Consider the following 25,937-nt stretch of genomic DNA (forward strand, 5'->3'; position numbering starts at 1 on the left):
GCCTGTATTCAAATTCTATCTCTTAATCAGATGATACATAATACAACATAAAATTTTCCTGCTTAACACTACTATAAAAATTTTGAACATTTAGTTTACAGTATTTTCTATTAAAAATAGCACTATTTATTTTTGTGTAAACAGTTTCTTCATATTCCTTCAGTACAAAGGGATTCTTGGATCTAACAGCCTAAACACTTTCATTAAGTATTGAATGTGTATGAGTACTGCATTCATGTTGGCAAACTGATTCAAAAAAAGGCTGTTAACACCTTAAATTATCACTAAATATGAATATCTACAATACTCCTTTTTACTTAAAAAAATTTCTCATTTTTTAAGTTTCTTAACTGTCTAATAGGTAAAAATGATACCAAATTTTACTTATTTCTAAAATGTTTTGCTTTTTACTAGTAAGGAAATTTTTTTTTTTTTTTTTTGAGACAGCATTTCACTTTGTCATCTAGACTGGAGTGCAGCAGCACAATCTCAGCTCACTGCAGCCTCGACCGCCCAGGCTCAAGCAATCCTCCCACCTCAGCCTCTCGAGTAGTCAGGACTATGGGTATGCGCCACCACACTCAGCTAATTTTTGTGTGTTTTGTAGAGACAGGGTTTCACTAGTTGCCCAGGCTAGACTCAAACTCCTGGACTCAAGCAATCCTCCCACCTCAGCCTCCCAAAGTGCTGGGATTACATGCATGAGCTAACACACCCAGCTAGGAAATACATTTTTCCATATTAATTTTTTGCTATGTTTCCTCTTGAACACTGTGCCTTAATTTCATTGACTAATTTACTCAAATGGCTCTGAAATTTTTATGATCAATTTGTACATACCCTTTGTATATAATAAAGACAGTATCCCTTTGTCATATTTGCTAACAAATACCCACCTGCTGGCAAATTTATTTAAATTAAAAGTTTCTATTCTGAGACATTTGTGGATGCAGGTAATATTGTTTCTGGTATGTAGTAGTTTTATGTTTTTTACATAAAATAAATTTAAAAGGACATATTTGGCTAATGCAAATAAGTTTCTGAAGTAAGGCAGGCATAGTGGCTCACGGCTGTAATATCGCAGTTTGGGAGGTCGAGGCAGGGGAACTGCTTAAGCCTGGGAGTTCAAGACCAGCCTGGGCAGCAAAGCAAGACTCTCTCTAAAAATAAAAATCAGCTGGACCTGGTGGCGTGTGCCTGCAGTTCTAGCTACTCAAGAGGCTGAGGCAAGAGGATACACTGTGCCATGGAACTCAAGACTCAAGGTTGCAGTGAGCTGTGATCATACTATGCACTCCAGTCTGGGTGACAGAGCAACACCCTGTCTCAAAAAAAAAAAAAAAAAAAAGAAAGAAAGAAAGAAAGGAAAAAGAAAAAGAAAAAGCCAGGCTGGGTGTGGTGGCTCACGCCTGTAATCCCAGCACTTTGGGAGGCCAAGGCAGGCAGATCATCTGAGATCAGGAGTTCGAGACAAGCCTGGCCAACATGGCAAAACCCCATCTTTACTAAAAACACAAAAAAATTAGCCAGGCATGGTGGTGTGTGCCTGTAATCCCAGTTACTCAGGAGCTGAGATGGTGCCACTGCACTCCAGCCTGTGCAACAGAGCAGGACTCTGTCTCAAAAAAAAAAAAAAAAAAAAAAAAGAAAAGAAAAACAAGAAAAAGAAAAAGCCATTCTTCCTATCAAGGTCTGATAAACATTCAAGTATATTTTCTTTTGCTCAGACGTTCTGGAGGGGCTCACGCCTGTAATTCCAACACTTTGGGAGGCTGAAGAGGGTGGATCACATGAGGCTAGGAGTTCAAGACAGCCTGGCCAATATGGTGAAACCCTGTCTCTACTAAAAAAAATACAAAAATTAGCTGGGCATGGTGGTGCATGTCCTTAATCCCAGCTCCTCAGGAGGCTGAGGCACGAGAATCACTTGAACCTGGGAGTCGGAGGTTTGCAGTCAACCAAGATCATGCTACTGCACTCCAACCTGAGTGACAGAGCAAGACTGTCTCAAAAAAAAAAAAAAAAGTTTCGGAGGATAGGGAAAAAAAGTATCTTATCTTTTTGTTTTCCTAATATTTTAGTTTTTAAGTCTTAGAATTTGTTTAGATTTAAAATATAAGATAAAAGATTAGGGTGATTTTTAAAATCAAACTACAAAGCAGATATTCCAGTAACAATAAATAGTACTCCCTCCCGTGAATGATCTGAGAAACATCCATTATAATACATTCAATACCTATATATAACTGGCTCTATTGGGGGGACTATTTTATTCCATTGATTTACACACTACTCTGCTAGTTATCATAAAAGTTTCATTGCTAAAGGGTTACACTAACATTTCAGATTTTTCTTTAATAATCTCACCTATTTATTCTTCCAGATGAACTTTGGGATCTGTCAAGTTCTAAAACAAATTCTGTAGTTATTTCCTTTAGAACTGCATAACCTACAAATTAATTTTAGAAGAATTTATGTCTTCAGATTATTTAATGTTTTCACCCAAGAACAATTTCCCACTATATCCCACCAAGTCTACTTTTTTCTCTCAAATTGTTTTAAAAAAAAAACAATTGGGCCAGTCGCAGTGGCTCACACCTGTAAACCTAGCACTTTGGGAGGATCACTAGAGCCGAAGAGTTCAAGACCAGTCTGGGCAACACAGTAAGACCTTGTTTACACACAAAAAAATAAAAAAATTAGTCAGGTGTGGTGGTGCTCGCCTGTAGTATCAGCAACTTGGGAGGCTGGAGAATTGCTTGAGCCCAGGAGGCTGAGGCTGCAGTGAGCTGAGATCACACCACTGCACTCCAGCCTGAGCAGCAGGGTAAGATCCTGTCACACACATACACACATACACACACACACACACACACACACAAAGAAGGAAAGAAAAGAAAACCACACCACACACGGTGGCTCATGCCTGTAAGCCCAACACTTCGGGAGGCTGACATCGGAAGATCGCTTAAGCCCAGGAGTTTGAGACCACTCTGGGCAACACAGCAAGACTTCATCTCTACAAAAAAAAAACTATTTTAATTAGCCAGGTGTTTAGCCAGGCATGGTGGCATGCATCTGTAGTCTCAGCTACTTGGGAGACTAAGGTGAGAGGATCGCTTGAGCCTAGGAGGCAGAGCCTGCAGTGAGCCAAGATGTGCCATTGCACTCTAGCCTAGGTGACAGAGTGAGCCCCTTTCCTCCCCCAAAAAATTAGGTGGGCGTGGTGGTGCACAACTGTGGTCGCAGCTGCTTGGGAGGCTGAGTTGGGAAAATCCCTTGAGCCCAGGAGTTTGAGGTTGCAGTAAGCTATGAGCACTCCACCATACTCCGGCCTGTGCGACAGTGAGACCCTGTAGCTAAAATATTTTTAAAAATTTCTTGAAGGGCCAGGCACGGTGGCTCACCCCTGTAATCCCAGCACTTCAGGATGCAGACACAGGCGGATCACTTGAGGTCAGGAGTTCAAGGCCAAGCTGGCCAACATGGCAAAACCCCGTCTCTACTAAAACTACAAAAATTAGCCGGGCATGGTGGTGTGTGCTTGCAATCCCTGTAAACCCCTGGGAGGCTGAGGCAGGAGAATCACTTGAACCCAGGAGGTGGAGGTTGCAGTAAGCCAAGATTATGCCACTTCACTCCAGGCTGGGTGACAGAGCAAGACTCTGTCTCAAAAAAAAAAAAATTTTTTTTCAAAAGGTCCTCAAAGATCTAGTTTGCTGCAAAGTAGACTCAATCTTTGTCCAGTTATTTATACTAACTCCTAAGATGTTTACTTACCAGACCTCTTCAAAATTCTATGTAGCTTTCTTCTAAAACAAAGTGGAGAAGTACTCAGTCTAATTATCTTACAGAGAAAATAACCAGGCTTTTACAAACTACTCCACCACTGATACTACCAATCTCTGTTTTGAAGCCTTCACTGATCTGCTGTCTGCCTTTTATTTCCTGAACAGATACTGTGCACAGGCCTATACAGGTAATAGCTAATGTCAATACACATGGACGCTCCTTTAACTGTCTGAATCAGCGTTTAGTTTACTTATCTGATAAAACTTCAAAAAAACTGGTAAAATATCAGGTTGTAACCAAACCACCTTGTTTTTTCGAGACAGGGTCACACTATGTTGCCTAAGCTGGTCTCAAGTGATCCTACTACCTCAACTTCCCAAGTAGCTGGGACCAGAAATGCGCCACCATGTGCTCCCCCTTGTTTTTAATAATGCTAAATAATTCCAAAAAATAAACTATCACTTTTCAAATACCTCTAACATTTTAGACACTATGCTACACACATATTTAATTTTTATTCTCACTCCTAAAGAGGATTAAGTATAACTATCCTCACCTTGGAGACAAGCCAATTAAGAGGTTATGTGTTTTGCCCATGGCCAAACATATAGGAAAGTGCAATGAGTTGATTCCAGAGTATGAGTTCTTAAACTAAGACATATATTATTTTCCTAGCTACAATTAAATGTGTCTGCTAATAACTACCTGGGAAAATTTAGCATCAAATTTTCTAACACTAATATCTCCAAACATTTAAAATGATAAAAGAAAATAACCATCCAATAAGGGAACTCTGTTATATGGTGGCATACTTTATAATTTTCTGATGGCCTGATCATGAAGCACTTCTACTCCAGAATGATTCTTGCACGGGCGTAACAGATGGTCCTCTAAAATTTTCAGATCAAATTATCTTATTCAAAACTGAACTTGCCATTTAAGATGATTCAAGTCTTGTGTAACTTAAAAAAAAAAAGTGACCCCACTAACACCTACACCTCTGTAGCTATTTGGGGAAGAATTAAAAACCAAGCTATTAAATGTTCACAGTGAATTATTTTGCGGCCACTTCTCTCCTATTTAAAGCAGACTGCTTGTATTTTAACGTCAGCTCATAATACTGGTATTTGAGGTACTTGAATCTTATAAAACTGCATGCTCTACAGACCTCCTGAACTGAAAACGACCAAAATCAGATTCCTACTCAGCCAAAAACCTGCAGTCATCTTCCACCCTTTCTTCCTTCAATCCACCATCTAATTGGTCACCAATCCCTACACAACCCATCTGTCAAACTCTTAAATTTGTTCTCACTAATCCAGTTGCCCTGAAGTTCCTATCTCAATCAACACTTGTCTGTTTCTATTCTCTCCTTCCTCCAGTTCTTCTCTCTGCCAGGGTGTCAAAGTGATCTTGATCAATAGAAATCCAGATGTGTCAAATTTTCCTTACGGGTCTTTAATAATCCTTCTTAAATGTGAGGTAGAGTCCACGCTCTTTCACATGGCCTACAAAAGCCATCATAGGTTATAAAAAGCTCCTCTCTACTTTCTTAACATTATTCTCTGAGCTTTCCAAATGTATCCTGTACTCCATTAATATTGAAATACTTGCAACTGCTAACAAAACACACTCATTCAATCATTCAGTAAATATCTACTGAGGACCTAAGGATCAGGCCCTATTCTATATCTCCTTGCCTTTGTAGGAATATAGCAGTACATAAGACCAGCTCTCGTGGTGCTTACTTTAAAGACACAAGACAATAAAACAAACAAAACCCCCAAAAAAGCAGTATTTCAGAGAGTGTTACCTTTTTTTTTAGATGGAGTCTTGCTCTGTTGCCTAGGCTGGAATGCAGTGGCGCAATCTTGGCTCACTGCAACCTCCGCCTCGTGGGTTCAAGCAATTCTCCTGCCTCAGCCTCCCAAGTAGCTGGGACTACAGGCAAGTGCTACCACACCCAGATGATTTTTTTATTTTTCATAGAGACAGGGTTTCGCCATGTTAGCCAGGCTGGTCTCAAACTCCTGGCCTCAAGTGATCCACCTGCCTTGGCCTCCCAAAGTGCTGGGATAATAGGTGTGAGCCACCGCACCCAGCCAAGATAGCATAAGCTTTGTAAAGTCAGTAAAACATTATTGATATAAAAAGTGTAACGGGGTAAATTTAAATCAGGGAGACAGACTTCAATGGATGTAACATTTGAACTGAGAGCTGAATGGTACGAAGCAAACACCCATTCAGAATATCTAGGGACAGAAAGTTTCAAGCAGATGACAAACAAGTGCAAAAGCCCTAAGGCAAGGATGTACTTGGAGGGTTCCACAAACAGAAACAAGGCTAGCATAAGTGTAACGGGCCAAATGTTAGGTAGTACTCTGTTGGAGAGCTGGGTTGGGATTATGTAAAGAACTTGCAAGCCTAAGGGTTAAGGAGCTGAGTTTTAGTTAAAGCCAATTAGAAGCGATGAAGGGTTCAAACTAGGAAGTGGTGTGATATAATTATGATTTAAAGATACAATTCTCAAGCCAAGTGCGGTAGCTCATGCCTGTAATTCCAGCACTTCAGGAAGCTGAGGCCAGAGGATTGCTTGAGCCCTGGAGTTAAAGACCAGCCTGGGCAAGATGGCCAACCTCATCTCCACAAAAAAATAAAAACATTAGCTGGTGTGGTAGTGCACGCCTGTAGTCCTAGATACTCAGCAGACTGAGGTGGGAGGATTCCTTGAGCCCAGGAGTTCAAGTATGCAGTAAGCTGTGATTGTGCCACTGCACTCCAGCCTGGACAAGAGAGCAAGACTTTGTCTCTAAAAAAAATTAAAAAAAAAAAAAATGTATATAATTCTCAGGACAGGTGCAATGCAGAAGCTCACACTTACAATCCCAACACTTTGGGTGGCCAAAGCAGAAATATCACTTGAGGCTAGGAGTTCAAGACCAGCCTAGGCAACAGAGCAACACCATGTCTCCACAAAAAATTTAAGAATTAGCCAGGCAAGGCGGTATACATCTGTAGTCCTAGCTACTTGAGAGGCTGAGGTGGGGGATCGCTGGAGCCCAGGAGTTCAAGGTTACAGTGAGCTATGATTGTGCCACTGCACTCCAGCTTGGGTGACAGAGCAAGACCTGTCTCTAAAAATATATATGGTCAGGTGTAGTGGCCCATGTCTGTAATCCCAGCACTTGGGAGGCTGAGGTGGGCCATCACTTGAGCCCAGGAGTTTGAGACCAGCCTGGGCAATGTGGTGAATCCCCATCTACACTAAAAGTACAAAAAATTATCTGGGCATGGTGGCACACTTGTAGTCCCAGCTATTTGGGAGGCTAAGGTGGGAGAATCACTGGAGCCCAGGAAGTCAAGGCTGCAGTGAGCCGTGATCCAGCCACTGCACTTCAGCCCAGGTGAAAGCGATACCCTGTCTCAAAAATCAATTAATTAAAAATATATATACACGCACACATCTACATATGTAATTCAGCCTAATATGTACAAACATTGTAAAGAAGCAAGAGAGAAAAAGCAGAATGATTAATTAAGAGACTACTGCAGTGGTCAAATCCTTTGGTAGTTTGGATCAGAGTACTGACTAGCAAAAGATGAAAAGAAATAGCAAGCTATGGATACACTGTAGAGGGAGAGCCACAAGGAGTTCCTGATGGATGGATTCATACCTTCATGCATTTGCACATACTGTTCTTCACCCATGCTTCCAAATCTGTCTGCCTAGAAAACTCCTAAGTATCTTTTCAACCACAATTTAAATCTCACCTCTGCATAAAACTGTCTCCAATCTGCCCAGCCCAATTAGTTGTTAAATCATCTATATTCCCATAGAACCCTGAATATGTGCCTAATCTACCATTTACCACTCTATGTTTTACCCACATACATCCTTACTAGCCCGCAAGGGGAAGAGTAAGCAAGAGCCAAGTCTCATTTATCTGTATAACTCCTCCAGTGGCCATCTCATACTGTCCCTACCAACAGGCTTCCAAAAAGCTCAATAAGTGTTTGCAATACTTATCAAATAGAGATTTAATATTCAGAGAGCTACCAAAAATTTGTTAAGAATCTAGTAATCTTTTCTAAAACTCCCCTTCATTCAGATCATCAGAAGAAAAGACAGGACTTTCCCACTTCTGATCTAATTTTTATTCTTACCACACCTTTTTAACATTAAAATAAACCTCAAATCCTTCTGGAAAAGGGAGATAAATAAAACCATATAATTGGTGTGATTTGACTAACAAATCAAATAATATGAATGACTACCTTATTGAAGGCAGCATAGTTTGCTGAAATGTTTGTGCAAACACTGGCAATAACCTTTTCAAGTATATGGGTGCCATTTCCGGATCTCCTTTGGGCTCATTACATTCTTCTTCATCTTTGTTTGTGTCTTTCTTTTTCTTATCATCTCCTTTATTAACTGGACACATCCAATCACCTACAGACAAATATTTTTTAAAGAAATACTTTTTTTGAAAATTTTGCTTTCAAGGAAAAAAACCTTATGATATATCCAACTTCAAATAATAATTATCTCTAATTAACAAATACACTGAAATTAGAACATTGTTTCACTGATGCTTATAATACTAAAGAGCACTAGTAACTTCAATGAGCTCAATAACAAATTAAGAAGATAATTGTGGATACTCCACTTCGTTCCAAAAATTATTTCACAGAGCTTCTGGATTCATCAACCCTCTGAAAACTTAAAACTTTGGTCAGCTGGGCACGGTGGCTCACGCCTGTAATCCTAGCACTTTGGGAGACCGAGGCGGGCAGATCACGAGGTCAGGAGATCGAGACCATCCTTGCTAACACGGTGAAACCCCGTCTCTAATAAAAATACAAAAAAAATTAGCCAGGCGCAGTGGTGGGTGCTTGTAGTCCCAGCTACTCGGGAGGCTGAGGCAGGAAAACAGCATGAACCCAGGAGGCGGAGCTTGCAGTAAGCCGAGATAGTGCCATTGCACTCCAGCCCGGGCGACAGAGCAAGACTCCGCCTCAAAAAAAAAAAAAATTTTTGGTCAAACTACCCTATCTAAACAATACCAAAGTATTCTTTATCTGACATTCCCATATTCCTTGAACTTTAGATTTTGGTCATTCTGGAATCAGGCAGTCACAATCTCAAAGAACATAGAAAATTAAGCTGTTAAAAGTTTATTAAATGTAAGGATATACATATATAATTATTTGACATCATAGGAATAGTTCATTTATATAATGTTAATGTGTCTACAGAAAGCTATGGAAGTGAAAGCTGAAAAATAACAGTAGATGGCTTCAAAGGAAAGAATGTAGCACTCACCTGGAGACTGAAGAATAGCTACGACTTCACTATGGCCCCTTTCTCGAGCTTTATCTAATGGAGTTTTCCCATCTTCATCTCTCAGATCTGGATTTGCACCATGCCGTAACAGAGTCTAGAGAAGAAAAGCATTTAATTTGAATATAACAATACTTTATTTCTTTGACGTCCAACTATGTAAACTAAAGATTTTCCAGAATTACTTAATCAAGCAGGTGGCAATCCATATCTCTGCCTTTGCACTTAGTACCTTAAAAGCAGCCTACTCTGTAATCCCAGCACTCTGGGAGGCCGAGGCAGGTGGGTCACCTGAGGACGGAAGTTCAAGACCAGCCTGACCAACATGGAGAAACCCCGTCTCTACTAAAAATACAAAATTAGCCAGGCGTGGTGGCGCATGCCTGTAATCCCAGCTACTTGGAAGGCTGAGGCAGGAGAATCGCTTGAACCCAGGAGACAGAGGTTATAGTGAGCCAAGATCGTTTGAACCATTGCACTCCAGCCTGGGCAACAAGAGCGAAACTCCATCTCAAAAAACAAAAAAAGCAGCCTATCGTATCTTGAAAAACTTATGAATTAATTGTACTTGGTTATTTATCATCATCTCAAATTAAGTATGTTCCATCTTAACATGTCACCTTCTCCATCAAACTCTGCCTTCCAATTTCTTTACTTTAAGAGAGGTACTGTTTAATTTATGACCTGGCAATCAACGACATCGCCTCCTATATACTGCCAATTACCAAGTTAAGTCAAATTAAATTTTACACCAAAAAGTCAACCAGGTGTGGTGGCTCACGCCTATAATCCCAGCACTTTGGGAGGCTATGCCGGAGGATCACTGGAGGCCAGGAGTTCAAGATCAGCCTAGGCAACATGGTGAGATCGCGTCTCTACAAATAATACATAAATAATAAAATAAAAATAAAAATTAGCCAGTATGGTGGCACACGCCTGTAGTTCTAATGACTCCGGAGGCTGAGGCAGGAGGATCACTTGAGCCCAGGAATTCAAGGTTACATGAGCTATGATTGTACCACCGCACTCCAGCCTGTGAGACAGAGCAAGACCCTATTTCAAAAATAAAAAGTCATCAATATATCCACCTCTATACCCACTAACACCTTAAACCTTTCATAATTTCATACCCAGACTACTCAATCACAATGGCTCAATAAAAACTTTTTTGCTAACAGCTGACCTTAAAAGTACTTGAAAGGGAAACTCTAAAACCTTCTTTGCTTACTCAGTATTAGTCACCCTTAGAAGCATCATTCTCTCTAAAAACTAACCAATTCAAACAAATAGAATTCAGGCTTGAAGAGACCATCCTTCTCAGGCTAGAAAGCTACTAACCTGTTATTGAAAATTTTGTTGTAGTGTAAAGATGACAATAATAGCAGCTATCATTTGAACACCTACAATATGCTGATTACTACAGTAAATCTATACAATATTTTTTTCTAATTCTCACAATAATCTTGCTAAGAATATATATTTTATAGATAATAAATTGTCCAAGGTCATATAGCCTTTTTTGTGCATAAGCTGAGACTCGAATCCAGGTGTGCACAACTTCAGAGTGGACTAACCTCATACTATACCAAATAACTTCACGATTGGCAGATTATAGACACCTAGTTCATATATTTGATGTAAACCTTTTCATTTAACCTCTTTGGACCTCAATTTCTCTAACTGTAAAAATAACTCCCCAAAGTCCTTTGCTAGTCTGAGTCTAGTGATTCTTCTACAAACAGAATATTTGGCTGGGTGCAGTGGCTCACGCCTATAATCCCAGCACTTTGGGAGGACAATGAAGGTGGATCACTTGAGGCTAGGAGTTTGAGACCAGCCTGGCCAACATGGCAAAACCCTGTCCCTACTAAAAGTACAAAAACTAGCCAAGTATGATGGCACACGCCTTATAATTCCAGCCACTTGGGAGGCTGAGGCACGAGATCGTTTGAACACAGGAATTCAAGGCTGCAATGAGTCACTACTGTGCCACTGCACTCCAGCCTGGGCGACAGAGCAAAACCCTGTCTCAAAAAAAAAGAAAAAGAATATTTTATTGATGAATACAAACAAGAGAAAATATAGGCAAAGTTATTCATTGCCAAGAGTAATAAATTGGAAACAATCACATGTTCAACACTAGGTGACTAGTTGAATAAACTTGTAGTACAGGATATGCATACAGATATAAAAAAAGTTCTCTACATGCTAACAGGGAGAGATCTCTAATTTATATTATTAAGTAAAAAAACAAAGTACAGGTGAGTGTATAAGAAAAGGAGGGAACACATATATATATATTTGTTTTTATTGAACCTGTATTAGGAAACACTAAAAAGAAAAAACTAATGAAAAACACTTATAGTGAGTAAGGGGGAATGAAGTGGATGGAGATGGCATGGAAATAAAAGGTTTTATATCATTCTAATTTTTAAACCATGTAAATGTTAAAAATTAGTAATTTTAAAACCTAGACTTTACCTTTGCTACTTGAGGTCTTCCAAAACATGCAGCATAATGTAATGATGATGACCTTTGACCTCTATTAACATCTGCACCTCTCTCACAAAGAAATTCTACCTGTAAAATGATAACGAATCATAAAGCTGCTTTTGATTAATATTTCTATGCTTAATTTAAATACTAGCTTTTATTTATTAGCTTACCATTTCCTGAGTTCCAAAAGCAGAGGCCCAGTTTAATAGAGTCTGACCTACATCATCCATAAAATTTACTTCAAAGGCTGAAATTTTGAAGGAAAAAAAAAGAAACGTATTTTTAAAGCCAATAAAATACTAAACTTTTCTAAAGACTGAACCATTTTAAGATTGTCATTAGTCATCATCTAAATAAAGAGCCAAGAAAGTGTTTTAAATATTTAGGTCAACTACAAAGCAGTACATAATCAGCAAACTTGAGATCAGCTAAGAAAAAGTATTTAAGTCCAGGCACGGTGGCTCACGCCTGTAATCCCAGCACTCTGGGAGGCCAAGGTGGGCAGAGGTCAGGAGTTTGAGACCAGCATGGCCAACATGGTGAAACCCCGTCCCTACTAAAAACACAAAAATTAGGCGGGTGTGGTGGCACATGCCTGTAATCCCAACTACTCGGGAGGCTGAGGCAGGAGGATCGCTAAAACCCAGAAGGCAGAGGATGCAGTGAGCCGAGATTGTACCACTGCACTCCAGCCTGCACAACAGAGCGAGACTCTGTCCCCCTCCAAAAAAGAAAAAACATTTGAAAATGTTTAAACCACTGGGGATTCACAAGGCTTTAAGTCTTAAAAATAAACATGAAATAAGAAAGGAAAACACTAAATACACAACTAAATAAGGTAGTAGTTGCTAAAAGAGGCTAATCCACATCCATAATCCAAAGAACACAGAAGAACAAATCTGATGACCCAGAAGCATCTTTCAGGAATTATATTTGCTCATCACCTCATGCAGCAGTCAAAAAAAATCTGCATTATTATAATTCATTCACATCAGTTTCTGTCAATCTTGAGAAAACCTTAGAATTTATAAGATCTCCTTCAGGTATAAAACAGAAATTTCAAACTTTATAGAAGTTTTACTCACTAAACAAGCATTTATTCAGGTTTCACCATGAACCAAGCTGATAATTACACAATTATACACAGGGACAGTGGAGAATATTGAAGGGGTGCCACTTTGTTATCTGGATTTCTAAGAGTTCTGTCTGAAAACTAGAAACTGCCTATATGGCTATCTCACAACTTTCTTTTTATATTTAAAAAAATATTTTCTGACCTCCTGTGTCAATTGCATCTATAAGTGCATCGGTATCTTTACTTCGAATACAATCTATAAGCTGCCGATGTGAGCGCTCCCCAGAACTATCTAATCTCCGGAGTCCTGGGATTCTGCCTGTAGATCCAGCACTAGACTTTGGCAAAGCTTTTCGTCCTTCAAATAATAGCACCAAGAGAAGGTCAACCAAACGCATAGTATCAAGCACACATCTTTCATCACCCTGCAATGCACTTTCAATTGAATCTGGAAGCTCCGACCTCAGGAGATCCTAGAAAGAGAATGGGAAGAAAGAAGTTTAATATATTAGCATTATACAAAAACACTTTTTCTGAAGATTAAAAAGCAAAGATTCAAAAACATTCTTACATGTGTTACTACCGGAGAGCCTCTGCAAAGTGTTGAGAGCAGACTTACAATTGTTGACACCTGATTACTCAATTTGGAATCTGCAGTGGTGGATGGAGCTCCTGTGGTGCTGCGACCTGGTTTGCATGCTGATGATGGTCCTGATACAGTACCACCAGCAGCAGCCATTCGGGATAACAGCTCCTCAGTTAATCCATGCTTGGCTAATGGAGCTGGGTCAACACCACGACGGGTAAATCGGTCAGCCAGTGATGCAAAGCATCGCAGAGCTCCATCTGAAACCTAACGATGTGAAGAAAATGCCCACAGATAAAATTCACCTAAAAAGGGTTAGTAATGATCATTTCAATACTGACACTATAAGAAAGGCAACTGCAGCCAAGTGATTAAGCATGTGATCTGCCTAGATTTGAATCATGGCTCCATATACTGCTAACTGTGTAATCCGAGGAAGTTACTTAAACTGCTTAAAGCCTCAGTTCCCTCATTTGTAAAATGGGGATATTAATGGTACCTATATCTCATTGTGTTAGCTTAAATGAGGTAACACATATAAAGAATCTAGAAGGATAGTAAAAGCTCAAAAATATTAACTATTATTATGTGTACCTTTGTCACAATAATCTATGATATCAACTGAAAATAACATGTGAACAATAAAAAGGCATTAAAAGCCAAGTTTTATTTTCTGAAGTATGTTAATTCAATAAGGATTTACAGGTAAGATTATAAATACTGTCTTATGCCTGGCACGGTGGCTCACGTCTGTAATCCCAGCACTTTGGGAGGCTGAGGTGGACAGATCACAAGGTCAGGAGTTCAAGAACAGCCTGGCCAATATGGTGAAACCCCGTCTCTACTAAAAATACAAAAATTAGCCGGGCATGGTGGTGGGCACCTGTCGTACCAGCTACTTGGGAGGCTGAGGCAGGACAATCGCTTGAACCCAGGAGGCAGAGGTTCCAGTGAGCCAAGATCATGCCGCTGCACTCCACCCTGGGTGACAGAGCAAGACTCCATCTCAAAAAAAAAAATAAAAATAAAAAATACTGTCTTATTTAAATGAGATCTATCTTAAGTCAACAAAATCAGGTCAACAAAACTGCACCAAGTCAGCAAAATTACACTCAGTACAAGTACAGCTGTAAAAATATTTTTATGATATTTAAATTTTAAGAATAAACATATATCACATTTATAATCTTAAAAGTTTCATTCCCAAAATGGAGATTACCACATGCAGAGATAAAATTAGAGAAAGAGGATGGAATTACCTCGATTTCATCAAGTGAAAAGTACAAATTTACAGTCTATCATAATTATAAATAGGGGACACTAAAAAAATCACTTTCTGAAAATGGACAGTATATAACAGCAACTTATTTACCTGATGATCTTCATGTTTTAATAAACTAGACAGAGATTCTACACAAATTTCTAAAGAAGAATCTTGAGGCTCCATTTTGCCACAGAGTCTTGATACCACAGCCATAGCAGAGTGCAAGGTGTCTTTATGAACTAGATGTCCACTGTCACGAATGAAGGTAAGCACACAATTCAAACCACCAGCCTCAAAGACTGCTCCTGACTCACGAGTACATATCAGTTCTAATACCTATAATAGTAAAACAAATGTAACGAAAGAATGCAAGCCTGATTTTCAAGAATCACAGAAACAATGAGCTCTCCAAATTTATTAGTGACACATTAAAAACAGAAAAGTGAAACAAATGAAATTAATTTTAATAATATATTTTAGATGAGTGTGGTAGCTCACACCTGTGATCCCAGCACTTTGGGAGGCCAAGGTGGGCTGTTCACTTGAGCCCAGAAGTTCAAGACTAACCTGGGCAACATGGCAAAACCTGATGTCTACAAAACATACAAAAATTAGCCAGGCATAGTAGTGGCATGTGCTATGGTCCCAGCGACTCAGGAGGTTGAGGCAAGAGGATCACTTGAGCCCTGGAGGTCAGGGCTGCAGTGAGCCATGATCGCCCATTGCACTCCCATCCTGGGCAAGAGAGTGAGACTCTGTCTCAAAAAATAATAATAATAGCCGGGCATGGTGGCTCACGCCTGTAATCCCAACACTTTGGGAGGCCGAGGCGGGCGGATCACTTGAGGTCAGGAGTCCGAGACCAGCCTGACCAACATGGAGAAAACCTGTCTCTACTAAAAAATATAAAATTAGCCGGGCATGGTGGCGCATGCCTCTAATCCCAGCTACTCAGGAGGCTGAGGCAGGAGAATCATTTGAACCTGGGAGGCAGAGGTTGTCGTGAGCTGAGATCGCGCCACTGCACTCCAGCCTGGGCAACAAGAGTGAAACTCTGTCTCAAAAAAAAAATAATAATAATAATAATAATATTTTTTATTTGACCCAATATATCCAGGCATCATCATTTCAACATGAAATCAATATAGAAAACTACTGATATATATTATAGTCTTTTATGTATAGTCTTTAAAAATGCATGTATACTTTATACTTACAACGCATCTCTATTTGGAGTAGCCACATTTGAAGTGTTCAATAGACTTATTTGGCTACCATATTGGACAGTGCAGGTTTAGAAAGTGAAATCTGTATGGCAAGCTAAAGAACTACAAGTAATTTAGCAAAAGCTCATAATAATACTCTAATACTATTTGTCTTTTTCATTATCATTCTCATGAGTCTAGGGTAGCATTTTCCAGAAGCTAAGCATGATGTGATACTGTACCAGACTGAATGCAAAAGCAGACAGGAGGATCCATCGGTCTACTGTAAAAACAGAGTGTTCTTAAGAGACTTGCAAAAATGCATAAGAATTCCAGTCTTCTCACTAACTCTGTTTATTTAAAAAGGTTATTTTTCATTAACCTGTTATGTATAACATGTAATTAATTTATTTTACGATAAATAAATATTTTAAATTTATCAGTTTCAGTATCTAATATGGTCAATAAATAGACAAAACCTATATATGAACAAAAGCTCTTTGGGTATCCTCAATTATTTAAGACTTGTAATGGGATCCTGAGACAAAAAATTTGAGAACTGCTGACCTAAAGCAGCAAGAATCATAAAAAGAATGAAGCAGAAATCATTAAAAAAAAAAAAAAACAAGAAAAGAAAAAAGAATCAGGGGCCGGTCACAGTGACTCAAGCCTGTAATCCCAGCAGCACTTTGGGAAGCCGAGGCGGGTAGATCACCTGAGGTCAGGAGTTCGAGACCAGCCTGGCCAACATGGTGAAACCCCATCTCTACTAAAAATACAAAAAATTAGCCGGGCATGGTGGCACGCACCTGTAGTCCCACCTACTCAGGAGGCTAAGGCAGGAGAATCACTTGAACCCAGGAGGCAGAGGTTGCAGTGAGCTGAGACTGCACCACTGCACTCCAGCCTGGGAGACAGAGCAAGACTCTGTCTCAAAAAAAAAAAAAAAAAAAAAAAAATCATGTAAAATCTCAATGTATTCACCACAAATAGTTCCAATAAAGTATGGATCTAGTACTAATGCTTTTAGAGTTACATAAAGACAACAGCTTACTTTACAGGGAATATAGCAAAATAGTTAAATCCCTGGGCCCTAGAACCAAACTTCCTAATCTTCAAATTCCTAAACTTCAAGTCTTGACTCTGCTGCTCACTACTCCCAAGTATGTTCCTTAACCTCAGCATACTTGAATTTTTTTCATCTGTAACATAGGATAATATTCGGCTGGGGGTGGTGGCTGACACCTACAATCCGAGCACTTTGGGAGGCCAAGGCAGGGGGATCACAAGGTCAGGAGTTCAAGACCAGCCTGGCCAACATAGTGAAACTCCATCTCTGCTAAAAATACAAAACAAATCAGCCGGGCGTGGTGGTGGGCACCTGTAGTCCCAGCTACTTGGGAGACTGAGGCAGGAGAACTGCTTGAACTGGGAGGTGGAGGTTGCAATGAGTCGACTTCGTGCCACTGCACCCCAGTCTGGGAGACACAGCAACTGTCTCAAAAAAAATAATAATAATAATAATATTCCTGGCACCAACCTATCCCATATAGGGTTGCTGTGAAGATTAAATGAGTTAATACCTTAAAGTGCTTAGAATAACGCCTAGCACTGGTGGGTGGTGTTTGTTGTGGTGGTGATTGTTACTATTATAATACAAAATGATTTGGGTAAGAACAGGGACAACCTATCTCTAAATGACTACCAGGAACTGAAGTGCACTGAAGCAGCACAGAACATAGCAATCACCTACAGTTTTCCTTCTAAGATAAGATTTCCTTTCGCAAGCCCTATGGAACCTCCTTTGGTGCCACAAGGGTTGTGATTTCCACTGTTCTCAACTACTCTCAATAAAGTAAGGCTGAAAATAGGAAGAATTTCTTTTTTTCAGTAAATATATTTTTCAGTCTCTAAGTGATGTTTAAATGAGCCAATACTCATCCCTAAGAGGTCTGAGAAAAATAAGTAATGAGCCAATAAATAACACTTACCTTTACACACTGTTCAGCTAAGTCTCTGCTAGTCCTGTTGTTAAGTTCAACTACAACCAAACGATTACAAAGTGCTTTTATGGCTCCATCTACCCCAACAATCCTTCGGGTACATTCTGCAGATACATCCAGGTAGTATGTTATGGCACGGGCTGTCACCTCTAATACATTGTCTGGAGCACTTTCATCAAGAAAAATTTTGCAAAGGGCTGGTAAGAAAGTACGAGGAGGACATCTGTAGTGAAAGAAATCATATTACATCTAGGGTTATTAAATTCTTAACAGCAAAACATTAACAAAATAATAGAAAATAACAAGTTATAATGTAACACACTGTGCTCAATACTGTGTCTGAATGCTTATTAGGTAATATTTCTCACATTGTTTTTGCTTCCATAACAATACTCACATGCTAATTTCATCGCTGCTGAAAATACCAAGGTGTAAATGGTTTAAAACAGCAGCATTAACTTGAAAGCATGTTTAAAAAAAAAAAATGGCCAGGCATGGTGGCTCACGCCTATAATCCCAGCACTTTGGGAGGCCGAGGCGGGCAGATCACCTGAGGTCAGGAGTTCGAGACCAGCCTGCCCAACATGGTGAAACCCCATCTCTACTAAAAATGCAAAATATCAGCCGGGCATAGTGACAGGCACCTGTAGTCCCAGCTACTCAGGAGGCTGAGGCAAGAGAATCACTCCCGGGAGATGGAGGTTGCAGTGAGCCGAGATCACGCCACTGTACTCCAGCCTGGGCAACAGAGCAAAACAAACTCTGTCTCAAAAAAAAAAAAAAAACCTCAAACATGAACTGCTCTATGAAACCCTCCTTAAGCCCCCAAATACTTAAGTGGTACTTTCATGTTCCTTAACCCTCATAAAAGCAGCACATACACTGTTTAATATATCACTTTACTTCCTTATTCACTTAAAAGTCCCAGAAGGCCAGGAACACTGCTCAATTCATATTTTTCAGAAAGAAGCACTGATTTGGGGTCTAAAAGACTGGGGTAAAAAAAAGAACAGCAACTGTGTGACTTTTCTGCGTCTTTTTCCTTACTTGTGAAGCATAAGTAATAGCTAAATAACGCCTACTTTAGGTCGGGCACAGTGGCTCATGCCTGTAATCCTTGCACTTTGGGAGGCTGAGGCAGGCAGATCACTTGAGGTCAGGAGTTCAAGACCAGACTGGCCAACACAGTAAAACCCTGTCTCTACTAAAAATACAAAAATTAGCTGGGCATGGTGGCACATGCCTGTAGTCCCAGCTACTTGGGAGGCTGAGGCAGGAAAATCACTCGAGCCCAGGACAGGGAGGTTGAAGTGAGCTGATATTGCACCACTGCACTCCAGCCTGGGTGACAGAGCGAGACTACATCTCAAAATAAATAAATAAAATAAAATAAAAAATAATACTTTATATGGTTATGAAGATTAAATGAAATCATACACATTAAAAACAGCTCAGTGCCTAGCATATTAAACTAAACTTTAGCCCCCATCCTCTCCCTTTAACAGTCTAATGCTTATTACACAAACCTGTCCAAGATAGTTCCATCAAAAACAGAATTTTTGAGATATCAGTAATACTCCCTATATTTTATCAACACTTAAAATATGAAAAGATCATAATTTACATTTAGTAGAAATCTCAGCTATGTGACATCAAATACATTATTCTAGTTTCTCTAGACAGACTAAACTACAGCTACAGATAACACAAAGGGTAACACCCTCAACATTTTAATGGAATAATTTATCTTCCTATTCTTAGTGTATACAAATGAGTACTTCCCATACCTTTAGTAGCCTTTAAGAAATATCTGTATGAGGCCAGGCCCGGTGGCTCACGCCTGTAATCCTTGCACTTTGGGAGGCTGAGGCAGGTGGATCACCTGAGGTCAGGAGTTCAAGACCAGCCTGGCCAACATGATGAAACCCCGTCACTACTAAAAATACAAAATAATTAGCCAGGTATAGCAAGCACCTGTAATCCCAGCTACTCAGGAGGCTAAGGCAGGAGAATTGCTTGAACCTGGGAAGTGGAGGTTGCAGTGAGCTGAGATCATGCCACTGCCTGGGCAACAAAAGCAAAACTCCATCTTAAAAAAAAAAATCTGTATGAATGTTAAAGTATATCTAATTCTACGGTTTAATATCCGCTTAGATGATTCTTAACTTAAAGGGTCCAGAAGAAAGAATACTGTTAAAAAAATTTTAGGGCCCGTATGGTGGCTCACGCTTGCAGTCTCAGCACTTTGGGAGGCTGAGGCAGTTCAAGATCAGCTTGGCAACATGGCAAGACTCACTATTAAAAAAATACATAAAAATAAAAAAATTTTAGAAGACATCTTTCATGCAATGACTGAGTAATCATTGATTAAACACAGGTTTTTGTTTTTTGATAGTCTCGTTCTGTTGACCAGTGCAGTGGCATAATTTTGGCTCACTGCAGCCTCTGTCTCCCATGTTCAAGCAATTCTTGTGCCTCAGCCTCCAGGGTAGCTAGGATTACAGGCGCACGCCACCACACCCAGCTAATTTTTGTATTTTTACTAGAGATGGGGTTTCACCATGTTGGCCAGGCTGGTATTGAACTCCTGGCCTCAAGTGATCTGCCTGCCTCAACCTCCCAAAGTGCTGGGATTACAGGCATGAGCCACTCCACCCAGCCAGAGGTGTTTTTTATTAGCCAGCAACACTGGCAACCTACGACATGTAGTCATTTGTAATATTTCTAAGTCAGGAATTAAATGCCTTCAGGCTAGGTTGTAAGAACTAGTCCCATAGTTCTCAGGTAATGTCACAAAACTGTCTAGCATATCAGAATCTTAAGCCTTGTTAGAGCATACTACGTATGCTCTACATATGCATATGAAGTAGATGGAAGAAATGAGAAGAGACTGTTAAAGTGTTAATAGCAAAGAAAAAACACAGTCTAAAAGAGTAATGTGTTTTCTTTAGAAAATAGTAGTTTTTGAATAAAGAATAAAATGAAGTTGATAGTTCAAGTATCAAATGACAAGAATAGATTTACCATATGCTTTATAATAATACAATTATTCATCCATTTTTCTTACCCAGGGTAAAAACTGCACATCAAAAAAAAATAAAATTTAAGAGCAATGCTTAGTATAAACTTAATACATTTCATGGGGGAATGTAGTATTTGCTAATTTGGGGAATAACAGTTCCTGCTGTGTTCCCTAAAATGTGATGCATTTCCTGAACAAGTATAGTTAAAGAGCCAGTTTCAGCTGGGCGCAGTGGATCACTCAGTAATCCCATCACTTTGGGAAGCCAAGATGCTCCCATCTTGAGTGCTTGAGTCCAGGAGTTCAAGAACAGCCTGGGCATCACAAGGAGACTTCATCTCTACAAAAAATGAAAAGCCAAGCCAGGCTGCTAGTGTGCACCTGTGGTCCCAGCTACTCGGGAGGCTGAGGCAGGAGGCTCACTTGAACCCAGGAGATCAAGGCTACAGTGAGCCATGATCGCACCTGTGCACTCCAGCCTGGGTGACAGAGCAAGACCCTGTCTCAAAAGAAAAAAAAAAAACAAAACAGAGCCAGTTTCAAAAAGGTCAAAACCCAGAAAACTCTAACCTCATAGAGTCTCAGATTTTAATTGTGATCAACTGTGTTCCTAAGAAATATCTGTTGTGCCTTGGCTATTGGACAGAAAAACCAATTTTTTTTTTTTAGCTGTTGAGTTACTTTTTCAACAGTAACAAGGTATCTGGGGCATATTCCTACATATGTAAAATGCACTTTTTTTATATCATGGTTTCAAGGAAAATCAAAGAAATGTCTTTTTACTTTTCCTTTTTTTTTTTGAGACAGTCTCTGTCACCCAGGCTGGAGTGCAGTGACACCATTTTGGCTCACCACAACCTCTGCTTCCTGGGGTCAAGTAATTCTCCTGCGTCAGTCTCCTGAGTAGTTGGGACTACAGGTGCCTAACACATGCCCGGCTAATTTTTGTATTTTTAGTAGAGAATGGGGTTTCACCATGTTGGCCAGGCTGATCTAGAACTTCTGGCCTCAAATGATCTACCCATCTAGGCCTCCCAAAGTGCTGGGGTTACAGACATGAGCCACCGCGCCCAGCCTTTTTTTTTTTTTTTTTTTTTTCAGACAGGGTCTTGCTCTGTCGCCCAGGCTGGAGTGCAGTGGTGTAATCATGGCTCACTGCAGCCTCAACCTTCTGGGCTCAACCTTCCTCCCACCTCGGCCTCCCAAGTAGCTGGGACCACAGGTGTATGCCAACACGCCAAGCTAGTTTTTAAAAATTTTTTTGTAGAGATGCAGTTTTGCCATGTTGCCCAGGCTGGTCTCGAACTCCTGAGCTCAAGCAATCTGTCCACCTCAGCCTCCCAAAGTGCTGGGATTACAGGCATGAGCCACTGTGTCCAGCCAATATTCCTATTAAACTAGTTACATGATAATGAGATTTTTTCCTTCTGTGAGTTTTGCTAATAAAAACTCACATTACTGGCCAGGTGCGATGGCTCATGCCTGTAATCCCAGCACTTCGGGAGGCCAAGGCGGGCAGATCACTTGAGCTAAGGAGTTCGAGACCAGCCTGGCCAACATGGTGAAGTATCATCTCTACTAAGAATATAAAAATTAGCCAGCATGGTGGTATGCGCCTGTAGTCCCAGCTACTTGAGAGGCTGAGGCGGAAGAATGGCATGAACCCGGGAGGCAGAGCTTGCAGTGAGCCAAGATCAAGCCACTGCACTCCAGCCTGGGCAACAGAGCGAGACTCCGTCTCAAAAATTAATAATTAAAAAATAAAACTCACATTACTATAAGCTACTATTATGAATACATTAATTGCCAAAGCAAAAGGAAATCAGCTGGATTAGGCAGACTCCTTTCATTTATGTGGTATTTCCTGTAATATAGCCACTGATTTACAGCAAATACAGCCAAATTATTGAAAATTATCTCTTTAATACGAAAACTTAACTAAAATTTACTTTACACACAAACAAGGTAAAAAAAATCCCAAATCAGATTCCTAAAAATAAAGCAACAAATTTGATGTAAAACTCAGTAACCCTCTAGCAATCAGTATGTGAAAACACATACATTAAAAAAAATAAATTATATAGAATTTATATTTTATTTAAAATATACATAAATATACTGTATTTATGTGAAAGGTATTAGCAAAAAGGTTTACATGAGTAACAAATTTTTGAAAGTTAACTCAAAGTTAATATACTTGGATACCTCTCATGCCAACAATACTTACTTAACAGAACAGGTAAATTTGCTCTAAAGTTTATTCTCTTATAAATTCAGTTGCTCATAAGTGAGGTTTTAAAAATAACAGTTTTTTTTCTTAATGGATTCAAGTGTTATTATTTCCCCTTTATTTATCTATTAATTTATAATAGACTAGCATAGCAAATAAAATTTCCAACACATGAAATTATAGTGTATGAAACTCAAGATGGGTCAAAATTATCTGAAGTGAACAATGTTAACTCAAATTCGGATAATTCAGTCTTCAGAGAAGAGAAATTCTGCTGAACTCAGTGGAGGGCCTTTTAAGTCAAAAACTATTCCAATAATTTTGTGTCATCACTACTCAACTTAAAACTTATGAGAATTCTTGAAATAGTAAAATTTTGTCTTTTTTTTTTAAGACAGGGTCCCACTCTTGTCACCCAAGCTAAAGTGCAGTGGCGCGATCTTGGCTCACTGTATCCTTGACCTCCCAGGCTCAAGCAATCCTCTCAAATCAGCCTCCCAAGTAGCTGGGACCACAGGCATGCACTACCATACCCAGTTAATTTTTTGATTTTTGGTAGAGACAAGTTCTTGCTATGTTGCCCCGCCTAGTCTTGAACTCCTGGGCTCCAGCAATCTTCCCATCTCGGACTCCTAAAGTGCTGGGATTACAGGTGTGAGCCACCACACCTTGCCCAAAGTAATAAAATTTTAAGTGGTTATAAAGACATATTATTCAAGTGAAAATAGATGTAATCATTATCTCACACATAATTCTAAAAACTTTTCTTTAAAACAACTTTAAAACACTATTAGAAGATTCCTAACAAAAGTACTCAATTAAAATACAGGTTAAGCCGTGCACAGTAGCTCACTGCTGTAATCCTAGCTACTCAGAAGGCTGAGGCAGGATGATCACTTGAGCCCGGGATTTCTAGACCAGCCTAGGCAAGACAGTGAGACCCGTCTCTAAAAAAAAGATTAAAAAATTAGCCAGCTGGGTGCCATGGCTCACTCCTATACTCCCAGCACTTCGGGAGGCTGAGCCAGGCAGATCTCTTGAGCTCCTAAGAGTTTGAGACCAGGCTGAACAACAAAGTGAGACCCCATCACTACAAAAAATACAAAAAGTAGTCAGGCATGGAGGCGTGCACCTGTGGTCCCAGCTACTCGGGAGGCTGAGGTGGGAGGATGGCTTAAGTCTGAGAGGCAGAGGTTGCAGTGAGCCAAGATCATGCCACTGTACTCTAGCCTGGGTGAGCCACACCCTGTCTCAAAAAAAAATTAGCTGGCATAGTGGCGCATGTCTGCAGTCCCAGCTATTTGGGAGGCTGAGGCAAGAGGATCACTTGAGCCCAGGAGTTCAAGGCTGCAGTGAGCCATGATCACACACAATGCACTTTAGCCTGGGCAACAGAGTTAAGATTCTCTTAAAAAATATATGTATACATAGACATATACATACACACACGCATATGCATATAGGTTAATAGTATTTACTCACAACTGAAAAGCCAATTACAAAATCTTAAAAATCTAACTATAAATCAAGCAAAGACATTGGGAAGAAAATGCCAACATTAATTACTGAATTCTAAAAAATACAGATAGTTGAGAGAATTATATTACCTGAAGTTCACATTGAAACTAAAACAAATAACAAGTGTCATTTCCTAATAGATACTTGGCTGGATATTCTGCTTTAATACAGCCATTGTAATTTAAACAGATAAGATTTAAACACTGATGCTTCTGGCCAGGTGCGGTGGCTCACGCCTGTAATACCAGCATTTTGGAAGGCCAAGGAGGACGGATCATGAGGTCAGGAGATCGAGACCATCCTGGCTAACACGGTGAAACCCCGTCTCCATTAAAAATACAAAAAATTAGCTGGGCGTGGTGGCGGGCGCCTGTAGTCCCAGCTACTCAGGAGGCTGAGGCAGAATGGTGTGAACCTGGGAGGCGAAGCTTGCAGTGAGCCGAGATCGCACCACTGCACTCTAGCCTAGGCAACAGACAAAGAGAGACTCTGTCTCAAAACAAAAAACAGAAACAAAAAACCTGATGCTTCCACTGTTAGGGAATTTCATAGCATCATTTTCAGAGAAACCCTGTGTTGATAGATAATTCAACTTGAGGCCAGGCATGGTGGCTGATGCCTGTAATCCCTGCACTTTCGGAGGCTGAGGTGGGCAGGTCACTTGAGCCCAGGAGTTCGAGACCATCCTGGCCAACATGGTAAAACCTGGTCTCTATAAAAAACACAAAATTTAGCAGGTGTGGGGACACGTGCCTGAGGTCCCAGTTACTCAGGAGGCTGAGATGGGAAGATCACATGAGCCCAGGGAGGTCCAGGCTACAGTGAGCCATAATCGTACACTGTACTCCAGCCTGGGCAACAAAGTGAGACCCCGTTTAAAAAAAAAAAAAAAAAGATAATTCAACTTGACCTTTGTGGTTATTGGACAAGCACTCGACTACCTTCTATGAGCAAAACTCTCAAATCCCTTGCCCCATTTCTGGCTAAATGAACGACCCCCCACATTCCCTAGGTCTAAATCTATGTCAACAGGGATTGACAAAGAAAAAATATTCACATTATCAGGAAATCTGACCTCGCTATAAATTTACGATCACCAACCTTAAATGAGAACAATACCTAATAACTCTGCTACATTTCTTTCACGGTCTAGAATGAGTATTTTCTTCAATTTTCTCTCGATTTATGACTCCCCTGGTTTTCCACTCTAGCTTCCTTCCTAGATTCCCTCGTCATCTTTCCTATCTCTTTAATTACCTTTTTAATGGATTTCATCCATTCTCTTAGTTCATACACCACAAATATAAATCTCATCCACGTATCACAAAAACTCCCCAAGTATTTTCTCCACCCTAGACTGACTCAATATCACTATCTCCATTTAGAAATATCACAGGCATCTTAA

At 40.0% G+C, this 25,937-nt stretch overlaps 1 protein-coding gene across 14 annotated transcripts in view; it reads right to left on the reverse strand.

The window, feature by feature from the left end:
• HECTD1 (HECT domain E3 ubiquitin protein ligase 1) overlaps window positions 1–25,937 on the reverse strand; it is a 111,281-nt gene that overhangs the window by 64,152 nt on the left and 21,192 nt on the right. For all 14 annotated transcript variants that reach the window (XM_063715815.1, XM_063715809.1, XM_063715811.1 and 11 more), the window contains exons 3-10: window positions 17,751–17,985; window positions 14,663–14,890; window positions 13,276–13,557; window positions 12,907–13,177; window positions 11,800–11,876; window positions 11,615–11,713; window positions 9,116–9,230; window positions 8,068–8,242 (exon numbers count right to left, since the gene is read on the reverse strand). In XM_063715815.1, coding sequence (XP_063571885.1) covers window positions 8,068–8,242; window positions 9,116–9,230; window positions 11,615–11,713; window positions 11,800–11,876; window positions 12,907–13,177; window positions 13,276–13,557; window positions 14,663–14,890; window positions 17,751–17,985 — 1,482 coding nt within the window. The remainder of the gene's footprint in view (window positions 1–8,067; window positions 8,243–9,115; window positions 9,231–11,614; window positions 11,714–11,799; window positions 11,877–12,906; window positions 13,178–13,275; window positions 13,558–14,662; window positions 14,891–17,750; window positions 17,986–25,937) is intronic.

This window comes from Pongo abelii, chromosome 15 (genome assembly GCF_028885655.2).
Source record: "Pongo abelii isolate AG06213 chromosome 15, NHGRI_mPonAbe1-v2.0_pri, whole genome shotgun sequence".
Taxonomy (NCBI): Eukaryota; Metazoa; Chordata; class Mammalia; order Primates; family Hominidae; genus Pongo; species Pongo abelii.